At 39.6% G+C, this 18669-nt stretch overlaps 1 protein-coding gene across 1 annotated transcript in view; it reads left to right on the forward strand.

The window, feature by feature from the left end:
* The window catches only part of LOC129718566 (hemicentin-1), a 396754-nt gene that overhangs the window by 244974 nt on the left and 133111 nt on the right, over window positions 1–18669 (forward strand). Inside the window, exon 4 of the mRNA XM_055669452.1 lies at window positions 7847–8188. Coding sequence (XP_055525427.1) covers window positions 7847–8188 — 342 coding nt within the window. The remainder of the gene's footprint in view (window positions 1–7846; window positions 8189–18669) is intronic.

The raw sequence follows: 18669 nt of genomic DNA on the forward strand, positions 1-18669 counted from the left end.
GGAGCGCTGGGTTCCCCCCGGCGGGAAAGGCCGCGAAATGACCCGGACTGCCGACCACCGTTCGAACCGCTATTCATAAACACCGGACAAAAACCGAAACATCCAATCAATTGAAATACCACACGTTGTCCCACCTCCTTCTGCCATCGCTCTATCCACACCCTGTCCACTGTTGCGGTGCGGAAGTTTGTTCTGGGCGGTTCGATTAGATGGTGCGATCGTTTCTGTTTATGTTTTTGATTCCCGGCCGCAATTTCGGCGGACCCACCTGGCTTTTCGGAATGGATTGCGATGCGTGGGGTCAAGAGATTTTTCCACGGGATGGAATTAGTTATTTTGATATCCAATATTAACGGCTATTGTATAGCCGTTTCAAAGCAAAGTAGCCATCGACCTTTTCCGTAATCAAAGTTGTGGAATTTTGGCAGCTGTTGTGATTTATTCCGTCTGCCAATAAATGCGTGGATTTTACGAATATTAGAATGTATATAGTACTTCCAAAATTAAAAATGTGATTAACTAATGATATTTTATCATTTAATGTGTAACTTTACTCATTAGTAACAATAAAAATAAAGGGGCCACGAATGTTGCGGCTGCCAATTTAAAATTAACCTTAAACGCATTTGTAAACTATTGTTATTAAGTAAGTCGAAGCGTGTTTTTTCCTGCGTTTATCGCTGGTACACAATTATGTGCGCCGTTGACAAATGGCGAAAAAGGTTGCAAAGATAGTTCCTTGGTTGGAAGTTCATAATTTATTCAGTAAGCTTTCAGAAACTTTCACTCGAATCCATTATATATCATAAATATCTTAGAACGGAGACAACCAGGCCAAGGTGGTTTCTTCGGAAGGTTTCCACTTGACGAACCTCAACAGCGATTCCGTAAATTATATATTCTTCTATTATATAAAACTGGAGCAGACCAGAAATCGGTAAAGTTTCACACAACTGGCTCATTGTCATACCCCTGCAATTTCATATTTAATTACCTGAATAAGTGAGATTTAGGAGCTTTTGGCTGTGTCCTAGATCTGTCACATAAGGAAGTCAACAATTCATCTGACATGCACATCTCTCCCATTCTTCTCATCTGATAAACGGCTAGAGTTTATATGTAAGATACGAGTATGTGATGTGCCTTCTGGTGACAGCATGCGCTTTATGATAATGGCTTGGTAATCACTGCTGGACATGAATGATTGATGTTGATTATTGTTATACGGTGCTTTAGCTCGAGACCTCCAAGTCAAGCACTATGTTATGTACGTAGATACCTTAGGGTAGGGCACTGTTTGAAGCAGGTCTCGCAGGAAAATTATGAAATTAATTTTCTGTAAGCTGGCGCTAGACAGTCGCTGAATTATTAATTGATTGCAGGTATGAATCTGTCCAAGTAAGTATGTTTGACCTCTTGTTATTGATGTCATTAGTGGAGGGGGTGCAATTAGCTAAATTTGTTGAAACAGATTGTGATCTTTCGTATAAATTCGTTAGTTACGACATATTGTTGACAGTAACTTTTAGTATTATAGTTATCCTTGCACTCAAATCAAAGGAAACTGCCCATAAAGTTGATGTGAATTAATTAGTGCTGAAAAAAGGGTGCAGCTGGTTGGGTATGCTATAACAATGGTGAAGATAAAATCTTTCAATTATGTATTTAGTTATGATCAAGAGAGCTAACCCTTATTAACGTTAAGAGAGGTGGAAATTTAACGATTTATATAATCCTCACTATGCCTTATTTTGTTAATCTTGGAAAGAAGTAAAAATGTCACTGAACGCTCGCTTTCTTTATCTTGGTGCTCTTAAACAAATCCCAGAGTATACTTTATCAACACCTTGAAAACTCTAACCGAAAATTTCACCCAATATCGCAGTTCATCTTCTCAATTGTCAATACACTAAGCTGTGAGACAATAGCCGTGACACTTTGCGAAACCATTATCCACTTGAGCCAGGAAACTGCTGACAAGGCAACAAAAACAGTCACCTTACCCTCTCGAGTTGAGAAAACAGACTTCTTCCAACGGGGCGCACCTACAAACGGCATCACGACGGATGACAATAGATTCCCATTTGATTCGTTTTCCCTTCTGCTCGCTAACGGATCCTTTCGCCACCCCCTGCAGACTGCCACGGTAAAGTGGAAGGCGTGAAGCTGTCGGCCGAGCCGGAAGCGTACACAAGCGAGCTGACGAAGCTTTTTTTCTGTCTTCGCAGGTTCTATCCCTCTAACCCACATTCCGTTCCAATTGGCTAGAAGGGTTGCTTGGAAACTTTTTTTTTATTTTTGCCAAGTCAGCCGCTCGGAATTGTTTTTCTCCTCTCAATCCTCTACAGGCACATAAGGTACCACTGCAGGTTGTTTTTTTTTTCTTTTTGTTTCATCCGGGGTAGCTCCTTTCTTCTTGTTGTTTCTAAATTTCCGTCGTTTCAAATGCTGACTAGGCTACGATCTAGGTCAGTTTTTTGAGCTGGCGAAGAATACGTGTTTGAAAGCAAACTCGTGGTAATTGGTGTGCTTGGTTACTTAGGTAAATCAATTAACCGAGGGGAGTGGGGGGGAGGTTGTGTGGGCCAGAAATGAAAATAGAAGGATTTCACTCCAAGTTGTAATCATATAATCAAATAAACCGTGACGGAACGATACATACGTATTGGCCGGAAACGATCTTTCAAAGCCAACTTGTTCACAAAAAAGGGACCTACGTCACGTGTTTATACTCCCCCACCTTCTTTGGTTATAAATGACGTCACATTTTTAAACCCCCTGCCCCTTCTTTGGTTATAATTAACTAAAAATTGAAAAATTTGTAAAACGCAGTTTTTCTAAATTAGAACGATTTTACTGAAAGATAAACTGAAATTGAAAGGAAAATAAGATTATAAAAAAGCTAGAAAAAGCGTTTGATCCTTAGACCAAGGAGTCTGTTGATCGAGTCGCATATCGACGACATAGAAAGCCGAGGCAGTAACCGCAGCATCATTGCGGACTTCTGAAAGACCATCCGAATTTAGTTCTTCTTCTTCAATTAATCTGCAATCCAAATCATCTCCACATGGTACAATAGCCAAGCATTCTTATTCGCGTCTCGTCACAATTTTTGTACGATGGAGAAAGACAAAGAAATGAATGAAATTGCGCTTTTCGGGTAAAAGAGAACTAACGAACATCATTCTTTTCAAACGCAAAAAAATGTCATTTATTTTATCTCAAGCAAAAAAAAGGATCGTAAAACTATGAATGACTGATGTAAAGATCATAAACAGTTCTGAGTGGAACTCTTTTGTGTCTTTTATTTATTACTTTTGAGTTGAAATGTGATGTCACACTCAAGCCAACCCCCCCTAAATTCCATAGACAGTTTTTATTTTCCAGCGTATCCGGTGGACGTATTAGATAAGACCAGTTGCTTCGTATTCAAAATCATTGTGATTTACAAACAAACAAATTGATTGCTTACCAACATTTTTGACGTGAGACTACGTCTTCGTTTTCTCTACTATGGTACATTCTGTAGAATTGGAAATATGTGAAACTAGCTAGCTGTATTTTTTAGATTTCAGATTTCAAACGATAATAACAGCATAACCACATGATGGATTACAATATTCAATATATTGTTGGAAAGATAACATGTTGAACAATTTTGTAATTATGTATTAGTTATCATTAATATTTCGTTGCTCAGCGGTTAAAATTGATGAAAAGTTTCAAGGACAAATTCCCGCATACAATTAACCAATCACATGAATGCATGCCTAGTACAGACGACATGAATAGACACCAACCATTCACGGCGATATTCTCTATACCAGTACCAAAAAAAATGTAAGAGTTTCCCCGTTAATTTCTGCTTCCATGAGTTGGACTAATTTAATGTTTCGAAGAAAAAGGTTTTTCGAAAAATTTGCAATAGCTGTCCTTTCTAAATAATTTGTCCGCTTGTTGTTAAAACCTAATAAAAAGAAAGAAAACTTACTGGTAAAAGTAACAGTAGGTACCTAACAGTACAGGTGAAGCAGAGCGCCGCCGCACAGTGGGACCAAACTGGAAAAAGATGGACAAAAGTCTTTTTCGACGTTTTAGCATAGAGTGTGTCTTCAGAGAAGTTTTCTAATATGCGATTTTGAAGATTTTAAGATATTCGTTGAAAATGTTATTAAGGGGGTATTCAATCAAAATACATGCAACAACATCTAGTTGCAAGACATCAAATTCAGCAAAGTTGTAGAACTATAAAATTTATGAATTTTTCTCGAAGACAGTAAGTGTCTATATTGTTGAACCATTGAGATATAGTTAAATTTCTGTCAACACCCCCCTAAAATCAATTTATTGAGTTCTTGAGTTTGAATCGCATTTAATCGAGTTGACATATTCTACAAAGTTTATGATATAATCGAGATACACCACTTTTCTTAAGACTTTAATATCGTATATCGAATGGTTTGCTCAGAAAATTAGTTTTGAGCCTAAATTTAACTCATTTTTCAATTAATATATCTCAATGAGTGGCACTTTGTGGCAGCCAAAATTAACATCTTTTAATCAGTCGTTGTATACACTAGAAGTGTACGAAAAATCATGGTCAGGTATGATCGGGTAGCAATCTTTTCGATCATACCAGTCACATTTCTGATGACCTTGTATACGATGGTCTTACGAGATACATTGAATCGTAGAAGTGTCCCAAACGCCTACTTATAAGTTTTCTACCAGAAAACGTTCGTTCTTCTGTAAAAGTCTCTTAAAAAAACTGCCGTTTTTATATTTGGTAGCGAACGGCTTCGACACGCATCAGTACCGGATGTGTTTGATATTCGTTCCGATAGAATTTAATAAAATACGTGTGTACAATTGACGATATTGCTTGCTCGGTCCCGGTTTATTCGAGTGCAGATTAGTCCGCGCTCAAGGCCACGCGCTTTTGTGCAACTGTTCAACATCGTTGCTGCCTGCTGTCAGACGATCTTTTATCACGAAAGAAGAATTAAAAAGAAGGTACTTGCTTCTTGTACTGCGTACTGGTATTCACTTCTCGCACCTCCAGCGTCGAATCCTCCCGAGCTCCTCAGCCAATTTTACAGATTCTGCTTTAACAAGCGGGTGGTCTTGGGTCTCAGTAGAATCCTTAACATACACCCTTCCTACAAGCTGAATTCTACAGTACCCCTGTTGACTCTCCTCCTAACCAAAATAAGTCTTTCTGGTCTGAGTAACGAATGATAGTTTTCTTCAGGGAATTGTAATTGGGCGATATTGATAGGATGGAAAAAGGCCTCTTATAGTAGAGCAGTAAGCTTGAAAAGGAAGGGTAAAACTTACACACAAGCGCGGATAAGAAGAAAAGCGTATCACTCTCTTCAGTAGTGATGCTGCTGATAATATGAAGTGCGGAGTACAGAAAACACCTGGGTAATACCACAATAGATAAAATTACTCTGGTAGCAGTGATGAGTCCACACAGGAAAAATAAATCCTCTCGACCCGGTCCCTCCTGCTTCCCTGCAAATTGTTAAACTTTACCACGTGTCAGGGCGTTACCCAGACCGAAAAACAGGCCCTTTGGTGGTTTACTTATGGCCTTATGCAGAGCCAAAGTCGAAATCATTGAATATAATTGAACTTTCGAAGAAGTTGACATTACATTACAGTGTCGTAACTGAAATTTCAGAAGTCAGGCTGAACAAACTCGGAGTCGTGGCCGATGACCTAAAACAGGCCAACGATACAGCTTGATTGAAGTTCTTCACGAGGGAGTACCGCGTTCACTTTCCCGCATGAGACGTGAAGATCTACTTTGTTGAGACCGATCCGCATCTGTCCGTCGTGTGCCTCTTGAAGAATGTTGTTGGCTGTTTCAAGAACAGCAACCTTTCTGAGGTAAAAATACTATATTACAAACAATCGCGGTCAGTATCACTCGTAGAAGGTTAGGATAGCTGTACCTCGTATGGCTCGTAACGTGTCATATTCGCTGGATCTGCACTGTTCACCCACATTTTGGTTTACCGGATTCGTCCACCTGTGCGGCTGTATGTGCCCCGTATAATGAACTGCACTCATTATAAGCAGTCAGGTCACATAGCCGCCTACTGCTGCAAAAAGGTTCAAAACGCTCTTACGCTGATATGCTCCAGGAGATTACGACCAATTGTCCCCTCACATCAAACCCCTTTGATCTGCTGTATTCAGATGAAACGGACTCTGACGATCCACCTTATGCCAATTCTGGGAAGTCTAGAAAGAGGAAAACTCTTTCTCACCTAAACTACCCAGCAGAGATCCTAAGATTTTCCAAAGTGGACAGGAAAACTAAAACTAAAAGTGCTGCGGAAAAACCCAGCATATCTAAGTAACTTCTAAAACCCCGGTTGTTTCTTTTGCACATCCAGTTGATGAATCATATACCCGATCCAATTAAAATTTTGCTCTTAGCACCCTTCCCAACAGTTAGATCCTTTTTGAAGCAGTTGACTGCCACTCCTTGCAGCGGTCATGTTTTTCGATGGCATGACAATTTTAAACAACGGATGACACTTATTCTGAAACCTCCAGTGCGGCTAGGTGCTTTGAATTTATCTTTTTGTTCGATATCGCTACGGTTAGATTGCACATGAAAGATTGATCAGTTACTTGTTCCAATTTCAATTGCCAATGGATTAACTCGTACGCGATGATATTCCATATGCCCTAACACGAAATATCGAATGGAAGTTATACGAGAAAATGATTTCAGAAGCTGTCAAGTGGATTCAACACACCACCACTTGAAGATTATAATCTCCGCGCGGGCTTTATTCTCGACGCCGTGTTGAAGCCCAAACGAAGAAATATCCCGGTGTGACGATCAAAGAACGGCCTCCTATTCCGTGTTGAGACAAAAAGTGCTCTGATGTCTTCATGGAGAAGTCTGACACGTTTAAGACATAAATCCCTGGGTGATCGAATTTTCGAGGTCATCCCATTGAGCTGTCTTCTATGCAGATTGTCATTTATTGACTTCCTTGTTCCGCCAGCTAGAAAAATCACCGAGTTAGAAATAGCGATCTCGCACTTGAAATACCCTCTCTTCTCTTCTACTCAGACACGGGTGGTATTTGGTAGTGCTGGGTCTTTCCGGATTTTTCTAGTTCGGATATTCGGATTGAATCCAAAATCCGGATCAACCGGATATCCGGATAATATTCAAAAGGATATCCGGATTTTTGAATAATCAGATCCATTAATGCTCTACATCATTGATATTATTTTGCTCTGTGAAAAATAATAAAACCATGCCAAAGCTGTTTCCGTAGAATCACTGTTTTGTAGTCAGTTTTGGTCCAATTTAAGATCTGTTTTTTTAAATGAGTATAAAAATGCTATTCTGTAAACAAACTCTTAAAATTTCGATATTTGGCCTTAAAAAGTGGCGTCAAAAAAACATTGAAAATTTTCGATTTCTCAGAAATTCAAAATGGCGACATCGTTGCCCCTTAGAGTAAAATGGGCCCAAACTCGAAGAAAGTTGTTTTTTTTTGTCCAAATACATAAAAAATCTTATATAGAAGCCAAGGCAAAAAAAATCCTACACTGTGTTATTATATAATTCTCAATGTTGATGTTGAAGTTGAATACTCAAAAATTCAAGTTAGGGAAAAATATAGAGTTTAACCTGATTTTCGTCTGTTGAATTGTTCAATAGACTTATTTTCGCAAAAAAGAGAAGCCATAAGTACGATAGAAACAACGTACCCCCGTGCCAGTGCTTTGCGTTGCATAATAAATTGAAATGACCACAAACGAACAGCGGATACGCATACTAATTTGCCTTCTTTACTCTTATTTCCAGTTCCTATCACGTTGGTGAGCGGTGTGCTCGGCAAACAGGCTAGTCTTCCATGTGACATCCGACCGCTGGAGCGGGACGACGCGGTGTACATGGTACTGTGGTTCAAGGAGGAGGACAACGAGCCACTTTACAATTTCGACATCCGGGGCCGGCAGGTGGCGCAGGCACGTCTTTTCTCGTCGGAAAAGTACTTCGGCAAGCGGGCGTTCTTTCGAGCGACCACCCATCCGGCGCAGTTGCTAGTCGACGAACTAAAACTCTCGGACGAAGGCATTTACCGGTGTCGGGTGGACTTTCGTAACTCACCCACGAGGAACGTTAAAATTAACTTTACAGTCGTAGGTAAGAAAAATAAAAACGAAAACACAAAAGTTATACAAAGCTCTCAAATTGCCAAACAACCGCACCAACTTCGTTCGGTAGGAGCAAAAACATTCTCATAGTTATCCAACATGACTCGCGTGCAGTTTTGCGCTGGATTTGTACCAATAAAAGCTGAAATTATTAGAATGCCAGCACTGGGAGCATCTTTTTTTTAACTAACTCGATTAGCTGTAGTGCTGTGCATCTGCCAGACACGCGTTATGTTTCCGCACAATATCCTACCGTTTACATTTCAGAACTCGAATGGATACGTACATCTGCTTGTTCGAGGCATACGATTTCAGATAAAAATAACAGGAGGGTTGTGTGCAAAGCCACGACCGCAAGTTGAGGTAGAATACTTTTACAAGAAAGATAACCTGGCTGCTTGCGTGTCAGTCATTTTTTTAGCAAATAAACGTTGACTAATCAGATCAATCGAATTTTGCGCTTCAACAAGGATTGACCATTTCAATAATATAGTAAGTTGCTTGTCATGGTTGGGGCTTGACAATTTTTGAATTTTGAGATGGAATTTTTTCGGATGTCGTTCTCATGACTGAAGGGAAAGATTATTCAGTACGTTCTGAGACACGGAATCGTTGCTGGAATCCGGTGCAACTAATGTGTTATCCATTGCTACGCCACAGCTGTGGCCGCTTTCCGCCATCGCTGATATCCACTGCACTGCACTGTGGGGAATCGCTGGCCATCGACCCAAAATTGAAAATGCGAATTTCGTTTCAATTATATTTTTCCTATAGTTGTACACTGTTGAAGTGTCAGAATCCAAATTATTAGAGCATTATGATAAAATTTGAATTTTCTATTATTTTTCAAAGTGTACTGAGTCAGCGTTTTTTAGCGTTTTTCTTGAAAAAAAAATGCAATGTTGCGAAATTTGCTAGAGAGTCAAGGGTAACTTGAATCTTGATGACGTCTAAGGGAAAGTTGTCTGTAAACTAGTGGAGAATAAATCCTCATCATTGGATAATGTATAATCTCATTGTAATACTCAAAAATATTAGGCGGAATCAAAAGAATACGTATTTTTTGCATAAAACAGCGTTTAAAGTTTATACGGCAGGGTTTGGCACTATTGGCACTAGTTTTAAAAGATAGCTTGAAAAAAATGCTTCCAAATGCGTCTAGTCCGATCCTGCGCAGAGTTGCGCAGAGTACCCTTCTTTCGAAGAGAAACAACGAGTGTTCGGCACATGACAGATTTTAAAAATGTAAATTTAAGTTGTACACTGCAAACACTCAACAGAATAACAATTAACTTGTATTCGTCTGATAATAACAATGTTTTCAAACATGTCTCAGTTTGATTAATCACACTGTTTTCATATTTACAAGTTTAACTCATCAATATTCCGATATTCAACGCAGAATCAAAAACTAATTATTGTTTATGTTTTGGATCACCAGCACTGAGTACCAAAATCATGTTTTAAGTTTGTATCATACCAGTCACATGAAAAAACAATCGTGTAAACACAAATTATGACAATAAATCGCCTGCTAATTTCTGCAGAGGAATTAGGGAATTATTATTTTGACGTTAGTAACTGCATTTTGAAAACTCTCTTCTAAGATATTAAAACTGTATTAAAAATGAACACAAAAATGAAGATGAAGGTAGAAGTGAATGAAAAGAAGAATGCGATAAAGAGACGCATTGTAATATAGTCACTTTGAAAAAAAAAAGTCATAAGTAATTTTCTTCACAAAGCATATTTTTTAATTGATTTTTTTTATTTTCTCAATAACTGAATATTTTTATGTTTTTTATGCCATCTGAAAGTTTTTCAAGCATCATGCATTTCGTTTACTAAAATATTGAAACCGACGTAAAGTTTTCCTCATATAATATATATAAAAAACATGAAAATTCCCCTGGCGTCAAAAATACGCATTTTCATGCAAAAATAATATCAAATTCGGACTCAGCATCCCAAAATTATTAAAAACCATGCATTTTATATGATTTTAAGACATTTTTTTGCTTGGCCTGCATTTGTATGGAGTCGCCCCACTGTGCACTGCTAGTGCTGCTGCTAAGGGAGGACGACTGCTGTTGTCGCTGTCTAGAACTATTATGAGCGGCTTAGGCTGAAATAGGCTCTTTTATTGGTCAAATAGCATGTTTAAAATTGCAAGGTATACGATTTTGTCGACCGTGCTTGGGAAGCAATCATATAACGACCAATCAGAGGTCGTATTTTTCCTTTTGACAAGGCTTGACTATTTTCAACAGTACAATAGTGTGAATAATAAAATTATAATTATCTTCTTTTGGGAAGAATCTTAGAAGATTTTCCAATCTATTGCTACAAGAACGAAGGAAATCCATCGAATACTAACCGATTTATTAGCATTTGAAATTGGACATATTTTTCACTTTTTCTGGTTTTAGATTTTCATTTCACATCCCTATGTAGCCGAACTTCCTGAGAGAAGTATTCTACTTCAAAAAACAAAGCGCAAAATACTTTTCTTAGAAAAGTGGCGGGTAGGAAAAACTTATATACTCTTGCAACTTAGAGGAGAAGGAAAACCTCTTGGGTTGTATCAATTTGTTCGGGTTTCGACTTCAACGCTAGACCGTTGTGAAAATTTAAACTTCTTCCGCAAAGATTTGGAATTTGTAGTATATTTTTCACCAGGTTACAACTGCTAGTTAGCGATAGACGGGGAAATTCCGGAATGTAACAATTTTCGTACTGCCAGTCACAGAGAAGGACGTGCCTAGCCTCGGGAATCGAAGCAATTGGTGTGTATATACATCCGAAGAAAACTGAGCTCATAACGGAGCCAAAGGCAAACAAAGATCGGAAGGAAAGTTAAATATCTTCATTTGGAGGATAAAATGCAATTGTTTGTAATAGTTCGATTTGGCAGAGCTAGCAAAGGAACTCAAGTTTGTTATCGACTCACCTTTCCTGGATCCCAGAACCAAACGTGCTTGGCTTGTACGATTGCGACAGGTGAAAGATTGATGAAGATAGCACAAGCAGACTAGCCGCACTGTGTATTGTACCTGCTCAAACCAGAGTCGGATTTTGTGGTTTCTACCTGCCAGGGAGGACGAGCTTGTAGTTGACCGCATTCCGTTTTAGTAACAGACGCGTGGTTAGAATCGACCCTGGGTGCCAAACGTGCAAACGAGAAGAGGATGGCTGAAGTCTGATTTCTGGTGGAATAGCTTTTGCATCTTCGTCGTAAAATTGTCTTATCTGGATCATTGCTGCCATTACTGTAGTTTGGTAGTAAAGGCGTACTCAGCTACAGTATTGATTTTATTTGGTACAGCTGAATGAGCCGTTCCGTTTCCGTTCAGCTCTACGTAATTTCTGCAAACGCTCCGTCTTCTTGCTGGGGCAATTGTAGAGATCCGAAGCGATGCTCACCGAAGCAGCGCTCTGTCATTCGACCGGCAGGGTAGACAATGAAGCAGATATATAAACAATTGGATTTGTTTGAATGGGTTTCTTATTTTACTGAACTGAATTGCTACGGTTTTCGGTGTATGTCGTTGGATGAAATTTGCAGGACGTGTCTTTTTCATTCGATGGATGCTTAGTTTCAATTTTGTTAAATCAAATTAAAAATTCAAATGAGTTGAAATATTTTTGTTATGCCGTTAGCGAAGAGCAAATTTAAATTTCTCAGATAAAAAACTTTTAAAAAGTGTTTCAGAATTTTTAGCGTAACGATTCATCAGTGAAGCGAAGTGATGAAGCTTCATATAACGCTACGATGTTCTCCTCTTCTCATATTTAACAGTGCTGTGTGTGTTGGTGATTTTTCGTTGTACAGAAACTATGCTCTGTGCGAACGTATCATTGTGCTTAAGGTGTTGGATGATGGTCTGCTACGTTGTTGGGATTCATCTTTACTCCTCGTGAACAGTTGGAAAAATGAGTTGGGATGTGAGCAAATATTCGCAGTTCATATAAAATTTACAAAATTAATATTGTGGGTGTTGCCAAAGTGCTAATTCCGGTACACGTAGAGTGTGAATGACCTTTTAGGGACGTAGCATTTTTCGTGATTCACACCCCCTTTTCACTTCTCGCATCATTTTGGCAAAAAAATCTCAACCTTCCCTCTAAAAAACGTGGTACTAAACTCCCCGCTTCAAAAACACAAGCTGTTTTGTTTAGGAAGAAAAACATTTCATGTGTATACAATTCCATACAATGTATATCTCTGCTGTAAACATAGAAACGTAGTCAAGAAATCACAAAAAAATATTTCAGAAAAAGGTTAAACACAACTAAAAACTATTCATTAATGGTCAAGTTATTTGAGAAAATAAAATATCATTCCTGTGAGTTTTGGTGCCTCTAGTGAATGCAGAAATGTGTCAAAAAGCCGCGGAGTAATTGCTCTCCGGACTCGTAGTTTCTAGATTTGGTTACCGAAATACTCTCAAGTCTCTGCAAAAGTTATCTTTGCTAAAGGTACCAACATTCATAGGAAAAAAGCTATAATCTTTTATTTTTCTGGTTCGAAACCTTAGTTTACCTGGATGAATAAGTCCTCTATCGTCGAAAACATACGTAAACTCCGAAGCTTCACGAGTTTTTTACTATTTCCTCTGGAATGCAAATTAATTAGATCTCTACGTAGCGAATTGAACTCAACAACATCAACATCATCATCATTTGTGAAGAAAAAAAAAACATCATCTTCAAGGTTATTGAAATCAACATTATCTTCAAGTTTTCCGCCATGGTCCTATGCAGGCTTGGTTTTATCCTCGATATATGAGAAGAGCAGCATATTCAACATTTACTTCTTTGCACTACGCTTTTGACGTTGACTAACGTCTATATCGAAGTTGGGCCCCTGAATTTGAAAATCTAGTAATTCAACCAGGGAAAACCAGAGAAAAGTGGTCAGGTTTTGAGCGCTTATTTTGCAGTCATCTATAATCAGGTTTTCGAGGTTTTGGCATCAATCGATCAGAAATTCTTTTACGGTTAAATTCATGTAACAAAAACAATCTATTGTTTGAGATACACTATTGAAAAATTGGTAATTAATATCGATTGTCAAAATCATACCGCGCAGCCAATCACTACCTCTCTTCCCAAGCACAGTCGACACTAACGGATACAATCGATCTGACTTTGTTGTTATTGTTGTTGTCACTTTCTGTTTCCGATGTTTATGCTGCTGCTAGCGGAAAAAACCTTGCAAATATGCATCTTTTTGTTGGTGTTAATTTTACGACAGCGGCCGGCGCCCCATCATTCTGATTCTAAAACCGCACCAGTGACATGCGGACGCTAGGTGATAGCAGCTGAAAGGAGGAAATACAAAAGAGTACCGGTCATCTCGTGCCGGTTTCACCCGAAATGCTGGTGGCTTTAGTAGTAAATGGCTACTGCAAAACACTCAAATGGCTGGAATTCTGGACGGACTAACCAGGAAACTATAATCGGCAACTGGCACCTTTTGGTGCCTCGAAATTTTGGTACAGAAGCGGCTAATTGAATTTTCTGTTTTACCAAATGCTGCTGCTAGCGGAAAAAACCTTGCAAAAATGCATGTTTGTGTTGGTGTTAATATTACGACAGCGGCCGGCACAGCTTTCAAGAAACATTTGTCTCTACCATTCCATCATCTATGTAGCCCCTCCTTCTTTCTAATTATCTGACGAAGCCTTGGTATAAAACGTATCGTTCGAACATTTCACCCCATCAGTTTCATTATTAAACCGTACCGGATACATACGGACGCTCGGTGTTAGCAGCTAAAAGGAAGAAAAACAAAATAGTACCGGTCATCTCGTGCCGGTTTCACCCGTAATGCTGGTGGCTACTGCAAAATACTAAAATGGCTGCAATTCTGGACGGAAACCAGAAAACAAGAAATCGGCAACTGGCACCTCTTGGTGCCTCGCTGTTTTATAATAGAAGCGGTTAGTTGAATTTTATGTTTTACAATTAGCGGAAAAAACCTTGCAAAAATGCATGTTTGTGTTGATGTTAATTTCACGACAGCGCTAGGTGTTAGCAGCTGAAAGGAGGAAAGACAAAATAGTACCGGTCATCTCGTGCCGCTTTCACCCGTCATGCTGGTGGCTGTTAGTAATAAATGGCTACTGCAAAATACTAAAATGGCTGGAATTCTGGAAGGACTAACCAGTAAACGAGAATAATCGGCAACTGGTACCTTTTGGTGCCTCGAAATTTTGTTACAAAAGTTTTGTAAAAGAAGCGTTGCAATTCCCTCTACTATTTGGTTCAATGGAATATAAGAATACGGTAGTCAACGTCATGCGGTCGTGTCTTGAATACCACCCTCCTACTATTTTTTTGCTGTTTTGTGCTGGTTTCTGCTGCTCGCAGAAAAACAAATTCACTTGCTGCCTACACCACAGCTGAGCGAAACAAGAGTGTTGAATCACTCTCTTATCCTATGTTACGTTCAAAAACAAAAGAATTCTCCACTCTTCCAGAGACCAACGAGAGTACTTTGTAGAGCGCAAATTTCGTAGAGTGCATTTTTTTCACGGGTTTGCTATGTGACCTTAGCTGGGTACGCTATCTGTAGAAGGCCTTCTTTGCGGCCGCTATACACCTGTTTAAATAAATTCGTCGACTACTTTAAATGTTTCTTCATCAATTACCACCTCAGTATCGATATCCGACTCGGGCTGCCACGCTCTCTACCAGGTACACTTAATTTTAGCAGAGTTTGATGCCCTAATGCAGATGACAAGCCCTAATTCACCGCTCTATGGTTAATACCAATGATGTCGATATCGTCCACAAAACCTAGGAGCATGTGAGACTTCGCAATGATAGTACCACTTTTTGCACTCCAGCTCTTCGTATAGCACCTTCCAATGTAACATGGAACAATAAGTTTGACAGCCTTGCTTCAAACCATATAACATCACAATAGTCGGCTATCCCGATGCTCGATGCGAAACCTTCCAGATATAACTGCCATAACTTATTTCTCTTGAATGAATCGTACGCAGCCCTGAAGTCTATCAACATATGGCGAGTCTGCAAGTAGAATTCTCGAAATTTACCACAAGTCGAACATCTTAAAAACCACATTGGTATTCGTCAACAAAGGTTTTCTGCAACGGCCTTAGTCTGTGGAGAAGGATGCGGGAGAGAATTTCATGTACGGTATTGGGAAGAATTTTCCATCGGTAATTGCTACAGTTGAGACTCTCAGCATGATCCGGTGTATGACACGATCCAGCTGTTTGCTCCTGACTTTGAAGTATTCGACGGGAATGCTGTCCTTTCCAGCTCCCTTGCAGTTTCTTAGCCTTTACCTACTGCTTACCTCGTCAGTAAATGGTAGATCCACAGCTTGCCGATCATTTTTAAGATGCATTTCTTCAGGCTCCCATTCTTGTCGTTGCACATAACAGAGGCTGACATACTACGGTTCCTGATTCCTTTGTTCTTCTTGTAAAAGCTCCTCCATCGTGCCTGAAAAATCACCCTGTGCCTCCACAAGAACGTGCTTCCAATGCTGACCTTTCTTCCTGTAATGTCTCTTTTCAGCGACTCTAATTGCTCGATATCTAACCCTGCTCTAACATGTCAATGCCATAGCCAAACTAAGCTGAACTTTGGCGCGGTTTTTAGTGCGATGTGATGGAAGTCTCAAGAAATCCGCTCGTCTAGTAGTTCTGAATTCTGACTTCGTCCTAGTAGCTCTGGGCTATCAACACTGTTTCCCAGAAGATCAAAAATGAACAAATGAACAAACAAGATTTAGTCTCATTGAATCCAAACACTGTGCGATGGAACCATGATTGGGGAAGATTAGAAGTCCTTAGAAAACGCGATGGGATACGAATATCAAGTAATGACAAAAGTCTATGGCACTCGATATTATTATTCAGAGGCTTGATGTTGCCTGCTGAATTTTTTGTCGTCGAGCTAGGGAGGCAAGATTAGTGGGTTACGCCATAGCAATCTTCTTAGAGCAATTCTGATGAAGTGTTCTGAACTCTTTCGATTCGTGGACTCCAGCTTTCTCTGGGATTGGTCGCACTAAAGAGCAATATAAAGCTTTAAAAGCAATACAGGGTCATAGAAATATTTGGCTATTTACCCCAACTGAAGATGAGCCTTAGCAATGACGGTGGATCGATGACTGGCAAAGGAGAGTTTATAAGAAACTCTTGTTAGCGCCCAAGTCATTTATCGGTTCAACCCTGTTGAACACGACTCCACCGATATGGTAGTTAAACATTATAGGTAATTACAGAACATTTGGGAATACTGACAAAACGATGGCACTACTCTACAAACATCTCCAGCAACAGCTTCAAACGATGATAATCGACTTCACGATGAAATATCCGCGTAGAAAAGTTTACATCCATCACCAAGTCAAATACTAACATCATTCAAAAATCTTGTGAACAGCAACGGCCCCAAGTTGCTTCCTTGAGGTACCCCGCTCAAGTTAACAAACTGAGTTGAGATACACCGTCCCAATTTTACACGAAGCCATGCAACTGAGCTGTCGGAGGCACCCAAAAAGTTTTTTTTTGCGCAATGATATACGATGGTTGATTCTGTCGAATGCGGTTTTTAGGTTCGTAACCACATGCATAAAACCACGATGATCCGTACATATGTAGGACTTCATTCCAATGAAAAGACTTTTATTAACAATAGTTTCGAACAATTTCGATGCAACCGAGAGATTTGTAATCCCAAGATAGTTTCATCTCTATTTTTAAAAACAAGAAAGAGAAATCAATGTTTCCAGATTTTCGGAAATTTTTGCAGTTAAAATGAGCTATTGAAAATCGAGCGAAATGCCCAAGTAACAAAACTGGTTTTATCAGTTTCATAGCACTGTTTTGGTTGTATTGAGTGCTATAAAACTTTGATAAAACCAATATTGTTACCAGGGTGGGGAAGCTAATGCAGCAAACACCATCGCACAGTGGTCCAATAAGGCAAAAAGTGGAACTTAATTCCATAGCGCTTTTCTCCTTCATCCTAGCTTAAAAGTGTCTCAGGAACAATTGTTTGTATGAATGACCCGCATAATCGCAAATTGTCGAAAAATATGAAAAATTTACTATACTAAAAATAAAAAAATAACTTTTTTGTGTTAAGAGATAGAAGAATCGTCCATTCAGCAAAGTTGTAGAAAATTCAAAAATATGAACTTTTTTGATCAAATGAAAATCCTATCTTTTTTCGGTACAAAGTTATAAAGTGTATTACATAGGCCTTACTTAAAATTTAGTTTTTTGTACTTAACTTTAGTTAGTTGCATTTTGCACGAACGTGTTTTTCGGAGGTTAATTAAAAAAAAACCGCGTTAATTCAAAACTCCTTTTTCTTCGATGCCAAATGCCTTAAAAATACTTAAAACGTCGAGAACTAGTGTTATCCCGAAAAATATTTTTAGCCAAAAATCGACCTTCTGGGAATTTTTTTTTTTGGCAACCGAGGGCATATTGTGGAATATTCTGGAGAATATGGAGTTCTATTTTAATGTACATTAAGTATATTAAACTCACTCTGTGCCGAACACGCATCAGCATCGGTTGTGTTTCGAATTCGCTCTGATAAAATTCAAAACGTGTGCACAAGTGCTGGCATTCTTTGACCGGGCCCGGTGTCTTTTGTTTAGATTGCTGCTTCGCATTCAAGGTCAAGTGCCTTTGTGTAACTCTGTCGCTTTATAGCTGCCTGCTGTCGAACGATTTGGTGGTGAGTGCAGTGTACTCCTGTGGACGTTTATCCAACACGAAGGAGAAAAGGAAAGGAAGGTACGTGCTTCTTGTCTGTCCCATCGGCGCGCTAGTATCAGCGCAATGGATGTAGATCCCCCCCCTCCCGCACCTCCATCCTCGAATCCCCCCGACCCTGTCCCTCCTGCCCCTCCTTCTACTGTTAATTCTTCAGCACCCTCACGTGTCAGGTTGTATCCAGACGGATCGACGCTTCCAGTGGCAGTTTACCTCAGGCCTAAAGCAGGGCCGAAATCGAAATCATTGAACATATTACAGATTTCGAAAGACCTATAACTATAAAGCTATAAAGTCAACTATAAAGCTGTGACTGAAATTTCTAAACTCAGGCCGAACAAGCTCCGTGTCGTGGTCAATGACCTTAAAGAGGCCAACGATATAGCTTGCTCCGAGCCCTTACACGGGAATACCGTGTCTATGTACCCGCTAGAGATGTGGAGATCGACGGTGTCGTGACCGATTCGAGTCTTTCCGTGGAGTGTATATTGAAAAGTGCTAAAGGGTGCTTCAAGAACAGCACATGTCCCGATGTGAAGGTGCTCGACTGCAAGCAATTGCGGTCGGTATCGCTCGTCGGTGACAAAAAAGTTTACACTCCGTCAGACTCGTTTCGAGTTACGTTCGCCGGGTCTGCACTACCAAGCTACATCTCGATCCATCGGGTTCGTCTCCCTGTGAGGCTCTACGTACC

The sequence above is a fragment of the Wyeomyia smithii genome, chromosome 1 (genome assembly GCF_029784165.1).
Source record: "Wyeomyia smithii strain HCP4-BCI-WySm-NY-G18 chromosome 1, ASM2978416v1, whole genome shotgun sequence".
In the NCBI taxonomy this organism is placed as follows: Eukaryota; Metazoa; Arthropoda; class Insecta; order Diptera; family Culicidae; genus Wyeomyia; species Wyeomyia smithii.